At 40.0% G+C, this 18,527-nt stretch overlaps 1 protein-coding gene across 2 annotated transcripts in view; it reads right to left on the bottom strand.

Moving 5' to 3' along the window:
• RFX3 (regulatory factor X3) overlaps positions 1-18,527 on the bottom strand; it is a 134,590-nt gene that overhangs the window by 53,689 nt on the left and 62,374 nt on the right. For both annotated transcript variants that reach the window (XM_074812182.1, XM_074812181.1), the window contains exons 2-3: positions 10,728-10,852; positions 5,142-5,239 (exon numbers count right to left, since the gene is read on the bottom strand). In XM_074812182.1, coding sequence (XP_074668283.1) covers positions 5,142-5,239; positions 10,728-10,844 — 215 coding nt within the window. In that variant the 5' untranslated portion in view covers positions 10,845-10,852. The remainder of the gene's footprint in view (positions 1-5,141; positions 5,240-10,727; positions 10,853-18,527) is intronic.

Genomic DNA, 18,527 nt, shown 5'->3' on the forward strand with positions numbered 1-18,527 from the left:
TCAGATGGAAGGCATTGACTTAGTATGCAGAAGGGTAGTAAAAGGGTAAGCATAATGCCATAGAAAAAGGGATGGATACTAGTGTTATTGATTTACCAATAAGTAGAAGTAATTGTGTTTGATTTAATAGAAATATAGAATCATAAGAAATATTTAGTAAAAATTTTATTTGTTGTCATTTATACCAGCAACCGACTGCTACTTTAAAATCCCCTATACAGCTCCATACCAAGGCCGAAGAGATTGGTTATAATTATCTAGTAGGAATGTTTGGAACCTAGGTAACCAAACACAAACTGATTTGTAAGTTGATTTATAATACATATACAGGACCAGGAGAATGCAAGTAGTTGTCAAAGTCTAGGATTAATGGGAACTGGGGGAAACAACCTTAACAGCTTACAAGTACCTGCCAAGAAAACTGTGTCCTTAAGCAAAGGATAATTCTGGCAGGGGAAGATTGCGACCACCGACCCATGGACCACCTACTCACATTACACCCCAGACTCATTTCTAGACATTTCTAATCTTTACTGCGCAGAATCGGAAGTAGGCGGATAGTATGTTAATGATTTTTTGGAAATTGTATATTTGTGTATGAACACTTAATGAATATGTATGAATAAGTTCTATATAAGATGTATGATTTTAGTGCTTGGTACGCGCTGTTGGTGAGAACACTCCCCTGTGCGTCCGGCCGTCAATGAAGAAGTGTCTGCTTATCTGCATCAAATTGGTGTTGATAAGTTCTTTATTCCGGATTTTCGGTAACACTAGGAAGTACTAGGAAGATAACAACTTTAACTGTATTGATAATTCTTCTTTGATTTGACAGGTAAGATTTCAATTAGAGTAATAGTAAATTCTTGGTTTTGCATACAAGGTGTGTTTTGCTCACATAAACCATACAAATTGTGGTACAACAAATTGGTGAAGAATGCAGTTTGGAGGCAACAGCAATAGCAATTCTTGGACAATTCCAGCATTTAAAAACCTTTTTGCCACACCAGAATTATCAGGTAAATGGCTCATTTGATTAATACATTACCGTTTTTGTAAGAAGAAAGTTTGTGTCTAGTGTAGAGGATTCACTTAGCTTCTTAATATAGGTGCAGCCATAATATTCTTTATTTTAAACTGCCAGGTAAGACTGTACATGTCATTGCAACAACAATGCATTTTTGTTTCAGGATAGAGTGACATGCTTGACAAGCAAAATTGTTACTAACCAGACACAAATGGAGAGAACATAATTCTAATATTCTCATATTATACAATGTATGTGACAAGTTGTAGGTTACACCCCTTCTATTATCATTATGTCTCCAATTATAGTGATACCAAATAACTTTTAAGCATAGACAAATCAGGATGTAAAATGTGTGGGAAGAACTGTGTTATAAGAATACAACAGCTACACTTGCCAAAGACTGTGAAAACTGACAAACTTCTCACTTTTAAAATCAAAAGAATCAGGTAACTCATCATATATATTCTAACTGTATCTGTTGCTGCTATCATATATGAACTTAAATCAGTGCTAGTCTGCAAGTGCTTTATTTTGAAATAAAAACTAATTCTTTCATCAGATATGGTGTAACATTTACTCCAGAGATGCTTGTACACTGAATTAATGTCTTTACCCTAACTATGGGTTGGAGATTTCTTATTCCATTGCTAGAGCAGTACTGTCACTTGATAGATTACGGAAGCATCCTATATCTGATTTTGAGTTAGAATTAAGATTTTGATTTAGCATGGTTATAAAATAAATCAGGCATATAATCATAGGAAGACAACCCAAAAGATAAACCACTGATCACTCCAGTCAATTGCATAATTTACACACCTAATCCTATTTTCTGAAAGTGAAACAATTTCTAGAGTGGGAGTAACTGGACAAACTGTCTGTAACACACTTTGTGAATCTGTCAGGATCCACAAGGCTCATCTTTCACAGATTTCAGTATGAAGAATAGAAAAAAAGATGAACTGCAATCTGAAGACTTGCCTAAATATTTCAGCACAAGAGTGGCTTGCTTCTGTGTTTTCTGTCACAGCAGAACTTGACACAGTCTGTGCTAGCTTTGTTTAGGGATATGGTTAAGCTTTTTATTCACTTCCAAAAATTCTAAAATGTCATTCCCTCATTGAGATAGCTCTGAACAAGGTAATCCAGTGGCAAAACAAGAAGAGGAGTAACAAATACAATTATTTTTAAACCACAGAACTCAGACAACAATAAAAACAGCAAAGAGAGAAACAATTCTTTATTCTCTGAAGGAAGCCAGCCATCAGCAACCTGGAGCCTCATTCCCCTTCACTTATCAAATAAATATAAAATATAAAATACATATATTCAATAACTTTAATTTACATAAATGACATTTTTCCATTCTTAATATGGAGTATAGAAGTATATGGGAAAATGTGTTTCACGATATATAGTCTTTAAAAATTCTGAGTAGAAACACAGGCTGGTCTCATTCTCCATAAATGAAATCATAATCTTTAGAAAGGTTAATATTCCTAAAAGTATTGAACAGCAAACCGGCTGTTCACAATGTTGTTCACAAAAACATGGGTAAATTCTTCTTCTATAGGAGGGAAAGACAATCTGGAACAGGCTCACCTGCTAAGGACAGCTTTCTTACTGTGTTAAGGAAGTCTTTTATATCCCACTGACTGATTTAGCAGAAACTGACAAAGGGATTCAGATAGACAAACACAATAAAATCATGGAAACCTGAAGGTTTCATGACAACAACATCTGGTTCTGTTTTTTCCAAGGACTGTAAGCAGTCATGTAGTACACATCTCATACGCTGCCAAAAGTACATGTGTCAACAGCTCACATAAGAACTTACAAGTGATAAATGAAAAGATAAACTTGTATAATAGGCTATTTAAGAATGACCTCTTTTGAAGGTTAACATTGACTATCACGGTTGCAATGAAGTCACGCTGCCACTGAGTGCTGCTGTACCGGACACGCTAGAACTCCAGTGTGAAGTTGGGAGTCAAAGGCAGCCAAGTGGTATGCTACAATTGATAGCCCTAATGCATTCTTCTTGACCCCTTTGGCAGTAGAGTCCAGCCACAGTTTGCTTTCACTTGAGCCACAGTTTGCTTTCACTTGAAGTAGTATTCAGTACACCTGGAATCAACTGCTCCAGGGGTGGAAACACATCCCTAATATTGCTCCTATCCCTAATATGCCCCCTTTTTTGCTGTACACATTAAAGATCAGTTTTAGCTTTTGCAGGTACAAAAATCAAGTAATGAATACTCTGACGAGGAACAAAGGGGCCCTGCCTCTGGCCAGGTGGAGGAAAGGGACAATGGGGTTTACTGGACTGCATGGGTTTGATGGCCTGGCACATCAGCCCCATGGGAGATAGCTCGTGCCATTGCACTTGGGCCAGTCTGAAGAGGACAAGATGTTAAAAAATATGTTTTACACCACAGCCAGGAACCATAATCCCATGCTGGGTGCCAAAAAGTACTGTTGTGGTTTAACCCCAGACGGCAACTAAGCCCCTCACAGCCGCATGCTTGCTCCACTCGGTGGGATTGGAGGAAGAATCAGAAGGGTAAAAGTGAGCAAACACGTGTGTTGAAATAAAGACAGTTTAGTAAGTAAACAAAAGCTGTGCATGCAAGCAAAGCAAAATAAGGAATTCATACACCACCTCCCATCGGCAGGCAGGTGTTCACCCATCTCCAGGACAGCAGGGCTTCATCATGCACAATGGCTACTCGGGAAGACATACGCCCTACCTCCAAACGTACCCCCCTCTTCCTTATTCTTCCCTGAGCTTTCATTGCTGAGCATAATGTCATATGGTCTCAGATATCCCTTTGGTCAGTTGGGGTCAGCTGTCCCAGCTGTGTTCCCTCCCAATTTCCTGTGCACCTCCAGCCTACTCACTGGTGGGGTGGTGTGAGAAGCAGAAAAGGCCTTGACGCTGTGTAAGCACTGCTCAGCAAGAACCAAAACATCCCTGTGTTATCAACACTGTTTGAAGCACAAGTCCAACACATAGCACCAGACCAGGTACTAAGAAGAAAATGAACTCTATTCCAGCCAAAACCAGTACAATAGGGAAATCTAATGCATATTTAAGATACATTGTTTAGGATTTACAAATGAGAAGAAAACAAACAAGATAGTACGCGAAAAATTAATTAAGCAAAATATGCTAGTAGAAATCGCCCAAGAATGCTACCAGTGTTAACTTCAGAAGTTTCTGATGCAAATAATGCTGCTCTTTGAATCACTTTTGGATTACCATCAATAACTACCTGCAGACCATAAAGCAGCTTCCTAAATCATATTTCTTCTTAAAGCCCATAACACAGCAAAAATAGCAAAAGGTAGGTAAATGAAACAAAGAGGTAGAAAAGCGCCTTCCCAAGCAACACAATCCTACTTTGATGTTTGTTACCAACTTCAAAGCTGGTGCTGCTCCAAATCAGGGATTAGACTAGGTAAACTCCAGAAGTCCCATCAACCCTAGATTGTTCTAAGTTTCTAAACTTGTCTATTGGAGAAAGGATGATGGAAAAGCATGTTCAGGGAAGAAGGAAATGCACAATAATGTGCAGAAAAGAGGCTAATGAAGCAACAAAAGGAGACAATGTTATTCACCTTCCTCTGCCTCTCCTCATCTCTTTGGGAGAAAACTTATTAAACAGAAGACTAAAATTACATTACTACTTTCTTTAAATAATAACTACAGCTGCTGCACCTTTTTATGCATTTACCATTAGGATTGCAGCCAGGAAGACGGAAGGCCCTGCCTTCTGTCCTAGGGACAGAAGTTGCACAGTACATCCTATGGACAGGACCTACCCATAAACTGAAAGGTACTTTTTCAAACAACACTACGCTGTATATGAAATTTCATGTAAGTCCACCTAAAATAACCACAAGAATTCTACTTAGGCAAAAAAATTATTAAAACAAACAGCATGAATTCAGCTTTTCATTCAAAAAAGTATTTTCACAATAAAAAAGCTTTGATTGAATCATTTTTCTTTCCAATTTAAAATATACTAGTTGGTAGAATCTAACTAAATATACGTATTTAACTTCACATTTTAATAAACATTTAAATTCTCATCATTTGCCAACTTACATAGCTCCGTTAGTGTAGACTGTGTCACTTCCCTCCACATACTGAACTTGCGCTGGGTACACATGCTGTACCTGTTGCACAGTCTGCACTTGCTGTACCTGAAAATGAGAACACCAGAAGTTTGGATTACTGTAAAGAAGGACCAATGCTTCAGTGCACCTAATGATTTCTAAACAATATGGAATATCTCTGTTCTCATAATTATTAAAGGTATGTCACAGCAATAGCAAAGAAAGTTACTGTTCTTACACAATATTTGTGCTGTAGTCTGGTAAATGGAGTCCTAACATTGAAGATGCATGCTCATGGAGCATATACGTACCTTCAGTGCCAAAGACAGAACTGGAAAGCATAACAAGGATGAAATTAAGTGTAACTATGCTTTGTACCAAGCTGAAGAATTACATTTACTATGGAAAAAAGTATCATTTAGCCACATATGCCTTTTCTTACTCCATTTCAGTCCTCCGTAGTACAAGCCCTAAAATCACAGCTCAAACATGTCACAGTGTTTAGAAATAAAGTTTCACATTAAATGGTTTAGCTCTTGTTTAACTGGAGTTGAAGTACAGTGACACATGCTGATTTCCCAGAAACACTTTGACCCAAAGTACAATTATAGATCAAACCCCCAATCTGAGCAACCTCTTTCCCAGAATACCATCAGTTATAACAAACTCAGATAAAACCTGTTTTTTCATCAATGAGATAAACAACAAAAGGCAGTAAGGCATGGATTATCTTCACATATATTGCTCAGATGGCATGACTGTTTTGTAAAAGCACACATAGTCACCAATCAATTTCTTTGATTCATATACTATGTAGGGAAGCTCCAGGTTATGTAAATTTCTTCTTTAGTCTTAATTTTTCCTCCTCTGCCACAGTAAAGATTAAGAATGCCATATTTTATACCTGCCATCATTTAGAGAAGCCATATTTTGGTTCAAAAGCAGTTCAGAATCTAAAAGATGCAAAAAGACTTAGAGACTTCATAGACTGGCACAATTTTACCCAAGGAATTGTATCAAGAAAATGACAATGCACATATTTAGTAAACAGATTTAACATAAACTACTTTTAAGTGACTGTTTTCTCAGACATTTTGTTATGACGCTACTTCAGCCTGATCCAGTTGGTCCTAAGGATTGCAAACACCATAACCCCACAAGAATCTAGGTTTCATGCATTTGACGGATTGTCTCCAAGAACTCTTTGTTTTTATGATCCCTAGTTTAATATATTTAACTCTGCTGTACTCTAAGAAGTTCTGTAAATAAGCATATTTTTCCTCATCTTTTATAGTATTAACTCAGACTGTGAAAGGAAAATCCGGATTTTCACAGAAACCTTCCCTTAGGTTGACATTAAAACCTGAATTCTGAAAAAAACAAAACACCCAAGGTTTTGAACACAGCTGTACTAGCATGATAGAAAACCGGATGTTTCTGCCCATTAACAGCAATGAGACACAACATAAAAGTTAAAATATTTCTTAAAATCCAAATTTTTCTCATTTCCCACAAGAATCATTACATAAATTGACAAATATACCTCAAATACAATTTCTCACTTCAAAGAATACACTTTAAAGATGTTTTCCAGTTATAAAAGTAAGGTACAGTTGTGTATATTTCCTATCCTAATAATAGTTATTTAACAGAAAGATTCAGTTCTCAAAGTCAACACAAAAAGATGTGATCCAATTACGCACATGTGTTGGATTTGTGTGTGTGTGGCGGGGGTTTTTGGTATTGGGGGAGGGGGCTACAGCGGTGGCCCCTGTCAGAAGCTTCTCCAAGCTCCCCTGGCTCCCAGTCAGACCCGCCTCTGGCCAAGGCTGAGCCAATTGGCAACGGTGGCCGTGCCTCTGCAATGACATATTTAAGAAGCAGAACCTGTTAGGAGTAGTGGGAGTTGTGAGGGACAGACCTATGCAAACACCAAGGTCAGGGGAAGAAAGGAGGAGGAGGGGAGGGGGAGGTGTGCCAGAGCAGAGACCCCGCTGCAGCCCACGGCGAGAGGGCAGGCTGTGCCCCTGCAGCCCATGGAGGTCACCAGTGGAGCAGATGCCCACCTGCAGCCTGTGGAGGACCCCACGCTGGAGCAGGTGGTTGCACCCGAAAGCCAGCACTCTGTGGGAAGTCCCTGCTGTTGCAATTCGGCGTTGAGACAACTGCAACCCGTGGGAGGGACCCACACTGCAGCAGTTTGCGAACAGCTGCAGCCTGCAGCAGGGACCCATGCTGGAGCAGTTCCCAAAGAACTGCAGCCCATGGGAGGGATTCATGTCAGAGACAGTTTGTGGAGGACTGCTTCCCAAGAGACCCCATGCTGAATAAGGGCAAGAGTGTAAGGCATCCTCCCCCTGAAGTGGAAGGAGTGACGGGACTGACCACAACCCCCATCCTCTGCACCACTGGCGGGAGGAGGTAGAGAAATTAGGAGCAAAACTGAGCCCAGGAATAAAGGAGGTGTGGGGCAAAGGTGTTCCTAAAATGTGTTTATAATTCTCACTGTCCTACTCTGTTAAGTGGTGGTGGTGTTCGAATTAAACTGATGTTGTTTTTCTTCCCCTAAGGAGTCAGTCTTTTGCCCGTGACCATAATGGGTGAATCATCCCTCTCTGTCCTTACCTTGATGTCCAAGCCTTTTGCATTATTTTCTCCTCCCCACTCCTGAGGGGGAAGGGGTGAGAGACTGGCTGCTCAGTTGGTCAGTGGTGCTCAGCTCCCCTCTGGGCTCAAACCACGACAATCCTTTTTGGCACCCAAAGTGAGACAGAGGAATGCAAGATAAGGATAGTAAGTGGGAGAGGCAACAGGTAAAACATGGACTGACCCCTATTAGTGGAATAATCATGGGAATTTCTGTTGTAATTGTGTGGAGGGACAAGGGGCAGATTGTGCGGATAGTGTTTCAGTATTGTGACTACGTTATTTTTATTTTAGTGTGTGGAAGATTTTTGTTTTCTTTTTTGGTTTTGTGCTGATGTAACTGAAGTTTCTGAATATTGTCTTGTGTAATGAAAGTATGACACCTATATACAGATAATTCCTCAGGGAAGAACACACGTACAATTTCCTCAACACTGATTGTTTCAATGTTTGATATTCCTTTTTTTTTTTTAATGCCACAACTGAAATTACCTATCCCACCTACATTCTTCATACCATTTCCTGTGGGCATACCACATTCACATTTCCACTCTTCTCCTCACCACACATCCACTTCCGTAATCTATCTTCTCTCTCTCCATGCATCTCCCATACATACTGTGTTTTAATCACTGCAGTACTGTCTGCATTGGATCTCCCAACATTCTTGCATCTTCAATCCCTGCAAAATTTTGAAGAAACTTCTCCTCCTTGGCTGGTTTGATCCCCTCAATTTCTTTTTTGAAACATTATGCTGATTCCTATGGTCAGTGTTAAGAGTCAACTGGAAAAATATAATCTAATATCCCCACAGGGAAAAATAATTCAGAGTAATGATGGAGTATTCAATGAAAGGGAATACTCAGAAGCAGCAATACTAAAGGAGATGTACGTAAGGTTGAGCAGGGACAGTTTACATACTCAGATAATGCAACAATAAAAAAAATCAGTTTCCTGTTCTCATTAAATTATAATCAAGCAGGAAAAAAACAATCTACTCCTGGGCTTCTGTGTTTTGACATGAGTATTAAACTAATAAAGGACAACTAGCATAACTTCAGAAAAGATACAGACAGTCACTGACAAAAATTAATGCATTATTTATGTGGGAAAATAAGGAACCAATTCTATCACAGAAGTTTTCAGAAAGGTGGAAATTTTGCGCAAAGTTTATAAACACCAAAGCCCTGCCCATTCTTTATTTGCTTGTGACAAAAACAGAACAGAAATGCGTAGATGTTCCTATCCTTATAGTTCAATTAATCCAATTATTAGAACTACAATACAATAAGTATCCTATATGCCACTATCTGGTCACCAGTCTTCAATCCTTCACACTGATCAGTACTTCACACAGATAAAATTCAGTATAAAATATTGGACCATCATATGTCTACCCTATGCGTTTAAAACAAGCAACTTTGTACCGCTAATCAAATTGCCGACTTTTATCTGAAAAGATGAAATACAGGAATAACAAAGAATAAATCACATAAACTACATCTATTATACATCTATCATCATGAAAGAACATTAAAATTGGACGAATTATCCAGATTGTATTTCATAAATAAAAAAAGTCTTGCACTTCAAAAACCTTACAGAAGAGTTAACCAGACAAAATCTTCCACAAAGGTTAGCTAAGTTCAAGCATCATGGAAGTTTCAATTAAAACCTAACAGTATTCAAAAGCCTCTATCCTAATCAATATTCAAGTTAGAGTGAGTGAGCTATTTAACAGTCTGAACTACGGAGAAAATATTTCAAGCAGTTCTTGATTCACTAGTGGTGAATTCTGAGCAAATACACAAAGACAATCATTTAAATTTTATAAGTCTGTATTCAATGCTTTTCTGAATCAGTTTTTTTAAAAACAAGCTTGCATCCTGAAAGATACATGAATATATAAGTAGAAACTACAGTAAGGGAACTATGAGTCATTATAAATTGAGTCTGTACATCAGGAAAAAATTGTTAGTGAAATGTAGGAGACTATGGAACATATGCATAAAAATGTAACACCTGAAATTTTAGAACTAAACAAATGCTGAAGAATTTAGGGAAAAGTGCTTCACTGGCACAGAAAAAAATTACACTATTTAATAAACTACATCCAGTTCTCATACTATTGATTCTGAAACTGTGAAGTCAGTTGTTGATGCAAAAGAACCATCAGATGTCACCTAGAGAACCCGTCACATACAGCTAATTTCTGTATTCCAGAAAAGTCTTGGACAGCTGTCATGGCTTTTACATTCAGTCCCTGTTTTCTACCTCCATACGTTTCCCTTTTTCCTCCCCATTTTCTTCTGCCACCACTCCTTCCAAAGCCTGTGGGTGCTGCATAGGTGAGTGACAATGCACTGTGTGTGCACTGTGCTGGCTGCTACGTAAGCCTTCTTACTTCTCTGCCAAATGCACATCATGAACTACCTATTGTCATACACAAATACTTTCATGACATTGTGTGAAGATCTGCAGAGAGTCAAGCCTAGCAATGCAAAGGACAGTCCTTTTCATTTTTACATCTGTACTGCACTTACTTGGACATGCAAATGAAAAAAGAAATTACATAGGCAATAATATCAGAAACATATTCATTATTTAAAGGAAAAAATCTAAATATTCAGTAACATAAATTAAAGTAAATTTCTATGAGCTATTACATGAACTCCACAATAACTTACAGTTAGAATCATGTAAGTGTATTACCGGTGCTTGCCAGATGCTCTAGTTAAAGGAACAGATCCTGAAAAAATCTTGCCCTTCCCTGGTTATTTTGATTCCAGCAAAATAAAATTGGTAAAAGCAGAGCAAAAGAGTTCATTTAGCAGCCTTGTACAAAATCAAGTTCTTCACTACACTGTGAAGAATTATCCTTCCTGAATTTATTTTTTTTTATTTCTTCCCAAAACTAACAGCCACCTACCTGTTGCTGAACTGGTACTTGCTGTACTACCTGTGTAGGCACTGCTGCCTGGCCAGCCACAGATGTCTGTAAAGTCACAGTTGAACCTGTATCCGACCCAGTCTCTGATGTCTGCATCGTGATGTCTGAATAAAATTAAGATGTAAAATTAAAGGTTAGTGCATTAATTTTTTTATTTTGTCACTTATATTAGCACACTAATTTATTGCTTATCTCTATTTGGATCTTAAAATTAGCTAATACCAATCTTGGTATGAGCCAAAAGGTTCTTCCCCCTACTAGCATATGAGTTAATACAAATGGACTTTTATCTTACTTTTATCTTATTTATATCCAAAATATCTTTTATTTACACGTGCAGAAACATATATCACTTCTCTGAGTTTCGTCAATTTAGGAATAAGTCAGAAAAATCAGCAGCAAATCTTCTCTCAGCTTATAAACAACTGGTCATCATTCAAAATTGTTTTCTTCTCTGGTTTACTGAATTACACTAAAACCTCTATACATTCAAAATCAAAGTCAAACTTCTTGCTGGCCACACAATGAAGGGCTGTAATCTGGAAAGTATACACTGAAGAGCATTTAATGAGTCACAGTGAAAAAGCAACACAAATAAGCTTCTTCAGCAGAAAGCATTAAAGCAACCACCATAGTTAAAATCCAAGAAGATACTTTTTGACAATAAAACCATATAGAAATACATACATGGCAGAGAACTGCCTAAGATTGTGGCCCTGACATTTAAAGGGAAATTTGGATAGAATACAGAAATGGTTTGAGAATCAAGGAAAATGCCTTATAAAGAAAACTTACAGAAAGACAACTGAGGATGACTTATGCCTTCATAGGAAACAGACTGGGAACCACAGGATTCCTCAATTTTGCACAGCAGAAATGACAATACAATTGTGATTGGGTGACAAACCAAAATTAATTCAAACTCAGGAATTAGACTTTTTTTTTTTTAATTCCTTTTAAGCAGTGCATGATTAACTTGTGAAAATAATAATCAGATAAGGCAGGTTGTTCTTCACCTGGTACCTTCAAAAGAGAAGACTGTACGCTACTGTGAAGAACTGCAGTAAACAAATACAAATTACTAATCTGCAAACCAAATGTCCTGTCATCTAAAAATTTTACTGCCCTTAATCTCTATTAATCTATATTAGCTACAGAATACTTTGGCAACCTGAAGGCCAATGTCACTAAAAATGAGTAGCATTATCATGCATAATAAAAGAGTTTTATATGAAAAAGTCTACAAATATTTAGAATGCCCTATACAGGTGATTTTTTAGATTAACTGAACAGACCCAGATGGCTAACAGGGAAGAAACTAGGAAGAAACAACCCCTTCCCCCCAAGTAACAACCTCCCCTCAAAAAAACCTACAAAATTTTTTGAGAGAAAAACATAATAAAAAATGTGTCTATTCAGGTGCATAGCAATATATAGTTGGAGAAATTAATTACTGTACCAAGAGACCTCAGAGCCTCTCAGAAAATTAGCGTTCTCTTCACTTGACAACTGAACCAAGCTGCAAGAAGAGACCTTCCTTTCAAGGCTGGGACCCACAGCAGTTTAACCTGATTTAAAGTTGGGTTTCTGCAGTCCCGCCCTCCAACTACCTATGATTCACTTTGCCTTCAAATGTAGTCAGTGCAAAGCAGGAAACAGGCATAAAAATTTCAGATGGCAGCAGTGGATAGGGGCAGGACCTTGCCAACTGGGACCATGACCATCATTGGCTTAAACTCCATGGAACCATGCCTCCACAACCTTCCCAATCCCCCTTTTCAATTTTTTTTGATTGTCGGTTTAACTCCTTCTAAAGTATTCAGAAAGATTCAGAAAGATTGTTGATCAAACCTATTTGAGATTAATCAATAGATTCTCAGACTTACAGTGTTGATTGAACCCTCTACTTCTTTCCAGCATGCTTGACAAAAATCAGGATAAAAAATGAAAATAAAAAAGGAATAAAACTTCAAAGATGACTATAGCAATGTTAAAAATCCTAAGAGTGAAAATGGATGTCCACAGGATAAATACAGAGAAGTTGGAAGCCACTGTGCTGCTAAAAACCTAGTTGCCATTACAGAAAGTTGGTGGGATGAATCCCATGACTGGAGCATGGGTACCAATGGCTACCAGCTGTTCAGAAGGAACAGGTGAGGAAGGAGGGGTAAAGGGTTTGCCCTCTACATCAAGTAATAGACTGACTGTGAAGAGCTGTCTCTAAAGAATACCTATGAGCAGGTTGAAAGCTTATGGGTAAGAATTAGAGACCAAGACAACAAAGGGAACCTTGTGGTTGGTGTTCACTACAAGCCACCTGATCAAGGGGAGCCTATTCATGAAGCATTCTTACTCCAGCTACAGGATGCATTGTGCTCGCAGGCTGTCACACTGCTGGGGGACTTCAACCACCTCGACATCTGCTGGAAAAGTAGCACGGCGAGCTGTAGACAATCTGGGAGATTCCTGGAGTGTATTGAGGATAACTTCTTAAGCCAGGTAATAGACAGCCCTACCAGAGGGGATGCATTACTGGACCTGTTGATCACCAACGCAAGTGAGCTAATCGGTGATGTCAAGATTAGGGGTAGCCTGGGCTGCCGTGATCATGCACTGGTGGAGTTCACAGTCCTGAGGGATATGGGCCAGGTGAAGAGTGAAGTCAGGACCCTGAATTTTAGGAAAGCAAAATTCCAACTGTTCAAGGAGTTAGTCAATGGGACCCCCTGGAAAACTGCCCTCAGGGACAAGGGAGCAGAGCAGAGCAGAGCAGAGCTGGCAATGATGCTTTCCACAGAGCCCCAGATCTCTTGATCCCCAAGTGTAAGAAATCAAGAAAGGAAGGCAAGAGATAGGCGTGGCTGAGTCAGCAAGACCTGCTGGTCAAACTGAAGGGCAAGAAGGAAATGCACAGGCAGTGAAAGCAGGGACAGGTGTCCTGGGAAGAGTATAGGGATGCTGCCTAGTTGTCTGGGGATGAGATCAGGAAGGCCAGGGTGCGGCTGGAGCTGAACTTCGCAAGGGACTCAAAGAATCATAACAAAGGCTTCTATAGCTCTGTCAGCCAGAAAAGGAAGGGCAAAGAAAGCGTACCCACCCCAATGAACGTGACTGGCAAACTGGTAACAACGGATGAGGAGAAGGCTGAGGTACTCAGCAACCTTTTTGCCTCAGTCTTCACTGGCAACCCCTCTTCCCACACCTCTCGAGTGGATGGACCACAGGGTAGGAACTGGGGGAGCAAAGTCCCTCCCACTGTAAGAGAAGAACATGTTTGAGACCACCCGAGGAACCCAAACGTACATAAGTCTATGGGACCTGACGAGATGCATCCCAGCGTCCTGAGGGAACTGGCTGATGTAGTTGCCAAGCCACTCTCCATCATATTTGAAAAGTCATGGCAGTCAGGTGAAGTCCCTGGAGACTGGAAAAAGGGAAACATTGCACCCATTTTTTAAAAGGGTAGGAAGGAGGACCCTGGGAACTACTGACCTGTCAGCCTCACCTCTGTGCCTGGGAAGATGATGGAACAGATCATCCTAGAAGCTATGCTAAGGTACATGGAAGACAGGGAGGTGATTCAAGACAGCCAGCATGGCTTCATCAAGGGCAAGTCTTGCCTGAACAATATAGTAGCCTTCTATGATAGAGTGACTACATCAGTGGACAAGGGAAGAGCTATGGAAGTCATCTATCTGGATTTCTGTAAGGCCTTGACACGGTCCCCCACAACATCCTTCTCTCTAAACTGAAGAGAGATGATTTCATGGACGGCCCATTCAGTGGATAAGGCATTGGCTACATGGATGCACCCAGTGAGTAATGGTCAATGGCTCAATGTCCGAATGGAGATCAGTGACAAGTGGTGTCCCTCAGGGCCCGTACTGGGACCAGTACTGTTTAATATCTTCATCAACAACAGAGACAGTGGGATCGAGTGCACCCTCAGCAAGTTTGCAGATGACACCAACCTGAGTGATGTGGTTGACACACCTGAGGGACGGCATGCCATCCAGAGGGACCTGGACAAGCTTGAAAAGTAGACCGATGTGAAACTCATGAGGTTCCACGAGGCCAAGTGCAAGGTCCTGCACCAGGGTTGGGGCAACCCCCGGTACCAATAAAAGCTGGAGGATGAAGGCATTGAGAGAAGTCCCGTGGAGATGGACTTGAGGGTCCTGGTGGATGAAGACCTGGACATGAGCCAGTAGTGTGCACTCACAGACCACAAAGCCAACCTTATTCTGAGTTGCATAGAAAGAAACATGGTCAGCAGGTCAAGGGAGGTGATTCCACGCCACTCTGGTAAGACCCCACCTGGAGTACTGTGTCCAGCTCTGAAGTCATTAGTACAGAAAAGACATGGACCTGTTGGAGCGGGTCCAGAGGAGGATCACAAAAATGATCAGAAGATGGAACACCTGTCATATGAGGACAGGCTGAGAGAGCTGGGGCTCTTCAGCTAGGAGAAGAGAAGGCTCTGGGAAGACCTTATTGCAGCCTTTCAATACTTCAAGAAGGCTTACAAGAAAGATAGGGACAGATTATTTAGTAGGGCCTGTAGTCATAGGAAGAGGGGTAATGGTTTTAAACTAAAAGAGGGTAGGTGCAGACTCTAGATATAAGGAAGACATTTTTTACGGTGAGGGTGGTGAAATTCTGGAACAGGTTGCCCTGAGAGGTGGTAGATGCCCCCTCCCTGGAAACATTCAAGTTCAGGCTGGACAGGGCTCTGAGCAACTTGATCTAGTTGATGTCCCTGCTCATTGCAGGGGGGTTGGACTACATGACCTTTAAAGGTCCCTTCCAACCCAAACTATTTTGTGATTTTATGTTTACTGTAAAATAGTAAATTTCATCTTTCTTTGCCAAAGAAAATGCTGTATTGGATCCAGAATAACGTTACTTAATGCTAAAATCAGTGCCACAGCTCCAGTATCAGTCCACCCTAACTGAAAATCAATAGTTTTTCTCTTAATTCCAATATTAATTAGAACATTCAATTTCCAGTAATAACATCCAGAAAGAACATTTTCTTTACTTTCCAACATGCAATAATCTTAAAGTTTTTGCAGATAAATTAACAAGATATTGTGCCATATAAGACATCCCTACATGCACTAGACCAATCTCATCCACAATGTAAACATAAAAGCTTAAATAAACTCAGTCAGAGATTTAGGAAACTATTTTCTGCAAAGGCAAAAAGAGAACTTATGTTTTATATACATATGCTATATATACATATGTATAAACACATATATGGAAATAATAACCACAGCAGTAATTATTATACCTTTAGAAAACAGGCACAGCACAGCAGAACAGGATACCAAGTACTTCCTGGGGCTTCCAGAACATAACAAATGACATAGACAATGGCAACATTCCCAACGGAATACTAGTGAGTAGAGTATGTTAGTTTTATACTTAAACTTGAGTGGGTCCAGAGGAGGCCACATAGATGATCAGGGGGCTGGAACACATCCCCTGTGAGGACAGGCTGAGGGAGTTGGGGTTGTCCAGCCTAGAGAAGAGAAGGCCCCAGGAAGCCCCTATAGCAGCCTTCCAGTACTTAAAGGGGGCCTACAGGAAAGATCGGGAGGGACTCTTTATCAGGGAGTGTAGTGATAGGATGAGGGCTAATGGTTTTAAACTGAAAGGGGGTAGATTTAGATTAGATATAAGGAAGAAATTCCTTCCTGTGAAGGGGGTGAGACACTGGAACAGGTTGCCCAGAGAAGCTGTGGCTGCCCCCTCCCTGGCAGTGTTCAAGGCCAGGTTGGACGGGGCTTTGAGCAACCTGGTCTAGTGGAAGGTGTCCCTGTCCATGGCAGAGGGGTTGATCTAGATGATCTTTAAGGTCCCTTCCAACACAATGGATTCTATGATACACTATAACCTTTTCCTAAAATTGAGTAACTCATGTTTTACTCAGTCCTTGTGCAGCACAAAGTCACCACTAACATAAAAGAACCTAAGTTGTAATAAGATCAACATTCTTAAAGGAAGAAATGCAATGAAGCTGGCTTTTAAGGGAAACTTCAAACTACATTTAACTGACTTGTAAATTATATTTCACTTAATGAAGTCAGTGTTTTTAATAAATAAATATTCTACTCAGAAAGTAAAGACAACTTATTTCACAAAATCACAGAATCATCTAGGTTGGAAAAGACCTTGAAGATCATCTAGTCCAACCAAAAAACCATTTAACAAGCCTAATTTCTTTATATTGAAATTATTTAGATAACAATGTCTTTTTGCAATTGCTGTTTTGCACAGTCATACATAAAAGTCACTGGGCAATGTTTTATGCATAAATATTGAAAAAAAAAGTGTAGTATAAACACAGTGCTATTTGGTCAAAAAAAAAGTTCTGTCAATTAAGAATTTAAAATTTTTCAAAAGCATCAGAATAATCCTATGAATATGTCTACTCACTTAGGAATGTATCTTCACTCATTAATCATCTGTACTTTTTTCTCAGCCCATTACCTATAACTTGGAAAATTCCTTTGAAATTGAACTGAAAAAAGAGCCAGCTTATCTAACTAAGCCTGTATCCACTCTTATACGTAACCCAGACCAGAACATCGACAAGCTGGCAGAATAGTGGGAATCAAAAGCTAAACACTGAGTAACTTCCTAAACCACCTCTGTTCTATAAAAGCATTTCTAGTCAGTTTCAAATCACAATTAAATGGGTCAGTTCAAGCCACCAGTTCCAAGAAACAATCATTTAAGATACTGCAGCTCCAATGGGAAGTAAAAGTGAACAGTTAAAAAGAAGACATTGTTTTATACCAGCCCTTAGCTTTACTTGACTATATGTTGTTTTCATGGTTATAGTATACAAACATGTCAATCATTGCAAGGGAGAAGGAATGCTACTATAGTCAAATCAGTTTTGACTGGTGAGAGACTGTTCCATACCACCGTATATCTGTTAATTGATATGTCACATCTCGTGCAGTACTTGATCATTGCAGCTGCAATTCAAGATGCTCAAGAAATCAGAGCCAGGTACTCTCATCTAAGTGAGGAACATAATGTGTTCATTTCCTTGCAGCACTTGTTGTGGACTGTGCCTGAAATAAGAGTTAATCATTTAGGAAAAGGGAACAGCTTCATTTTAAGAACATAGGATACTCTGGTTGTAAAGCAGCTGTCAGTCACCACTAAGAAGCTTTGAGATGGGCAGACTACAAGCACCAGTGACAGCTGACAGTCTGCTGTTAGGCACTGAGGGAAGCCGTACAGTAATAGTCAGGAATTGGGTATTCTCTGCTCAGTTCTGGAAGTGACCATGTCCAGAGATGTATCGGGAGACATGAGAGAGAATCCAGGGTTAGGTGGGAAAGAACCTCCATATAGAACTGGAGACACCCCAGAGGGCCCCTTGGCCCAGTCTAGGACAGACACCATACAGCTGGCACTGCCTACACTGACCTACCACACTTCTTCCATCCACAGGACAGGGAAGCTGTGTAATTTGTGAACCCCGTTGATATTTTTGATTGAAGTGTTTTGGTGACTGAGTCCATTTGTGTTAGATTTGTGTATGTGGCGGGGGTTTTTGGTATTGGGGGAGGGGGCTACAGCAGTGGACCGTGTAAGAAGCTTCTCCAAGCTCCCCTGGCTCCCAGTCAGACCCACCTCTGGCCAAGGCTGAGCCAATTAGCAACGGTGGCCGTTAAGAAGTGGATCCCAGGAGAAGGAGCAGGAATTGTGAGGAAGCATTGTGAGGGACACACCTATGCAAACACCAAGGTCAGG

The sequence above is a fragment of the Strix aluco genome, chromosome Z (assembly GCF_031877795.1).
Source record: "Strix aluco isolate bStrAlu1 chromosome Z, bStrAlu1.hap1, whole genome shotgun sequence".
Classification (NCBI taxonomy): domain Eukaryota; kingdom Metazoa; phylum Chordata; class Aves; order Strigiformes; family Strigidae; genus Strix; species Strix aluco.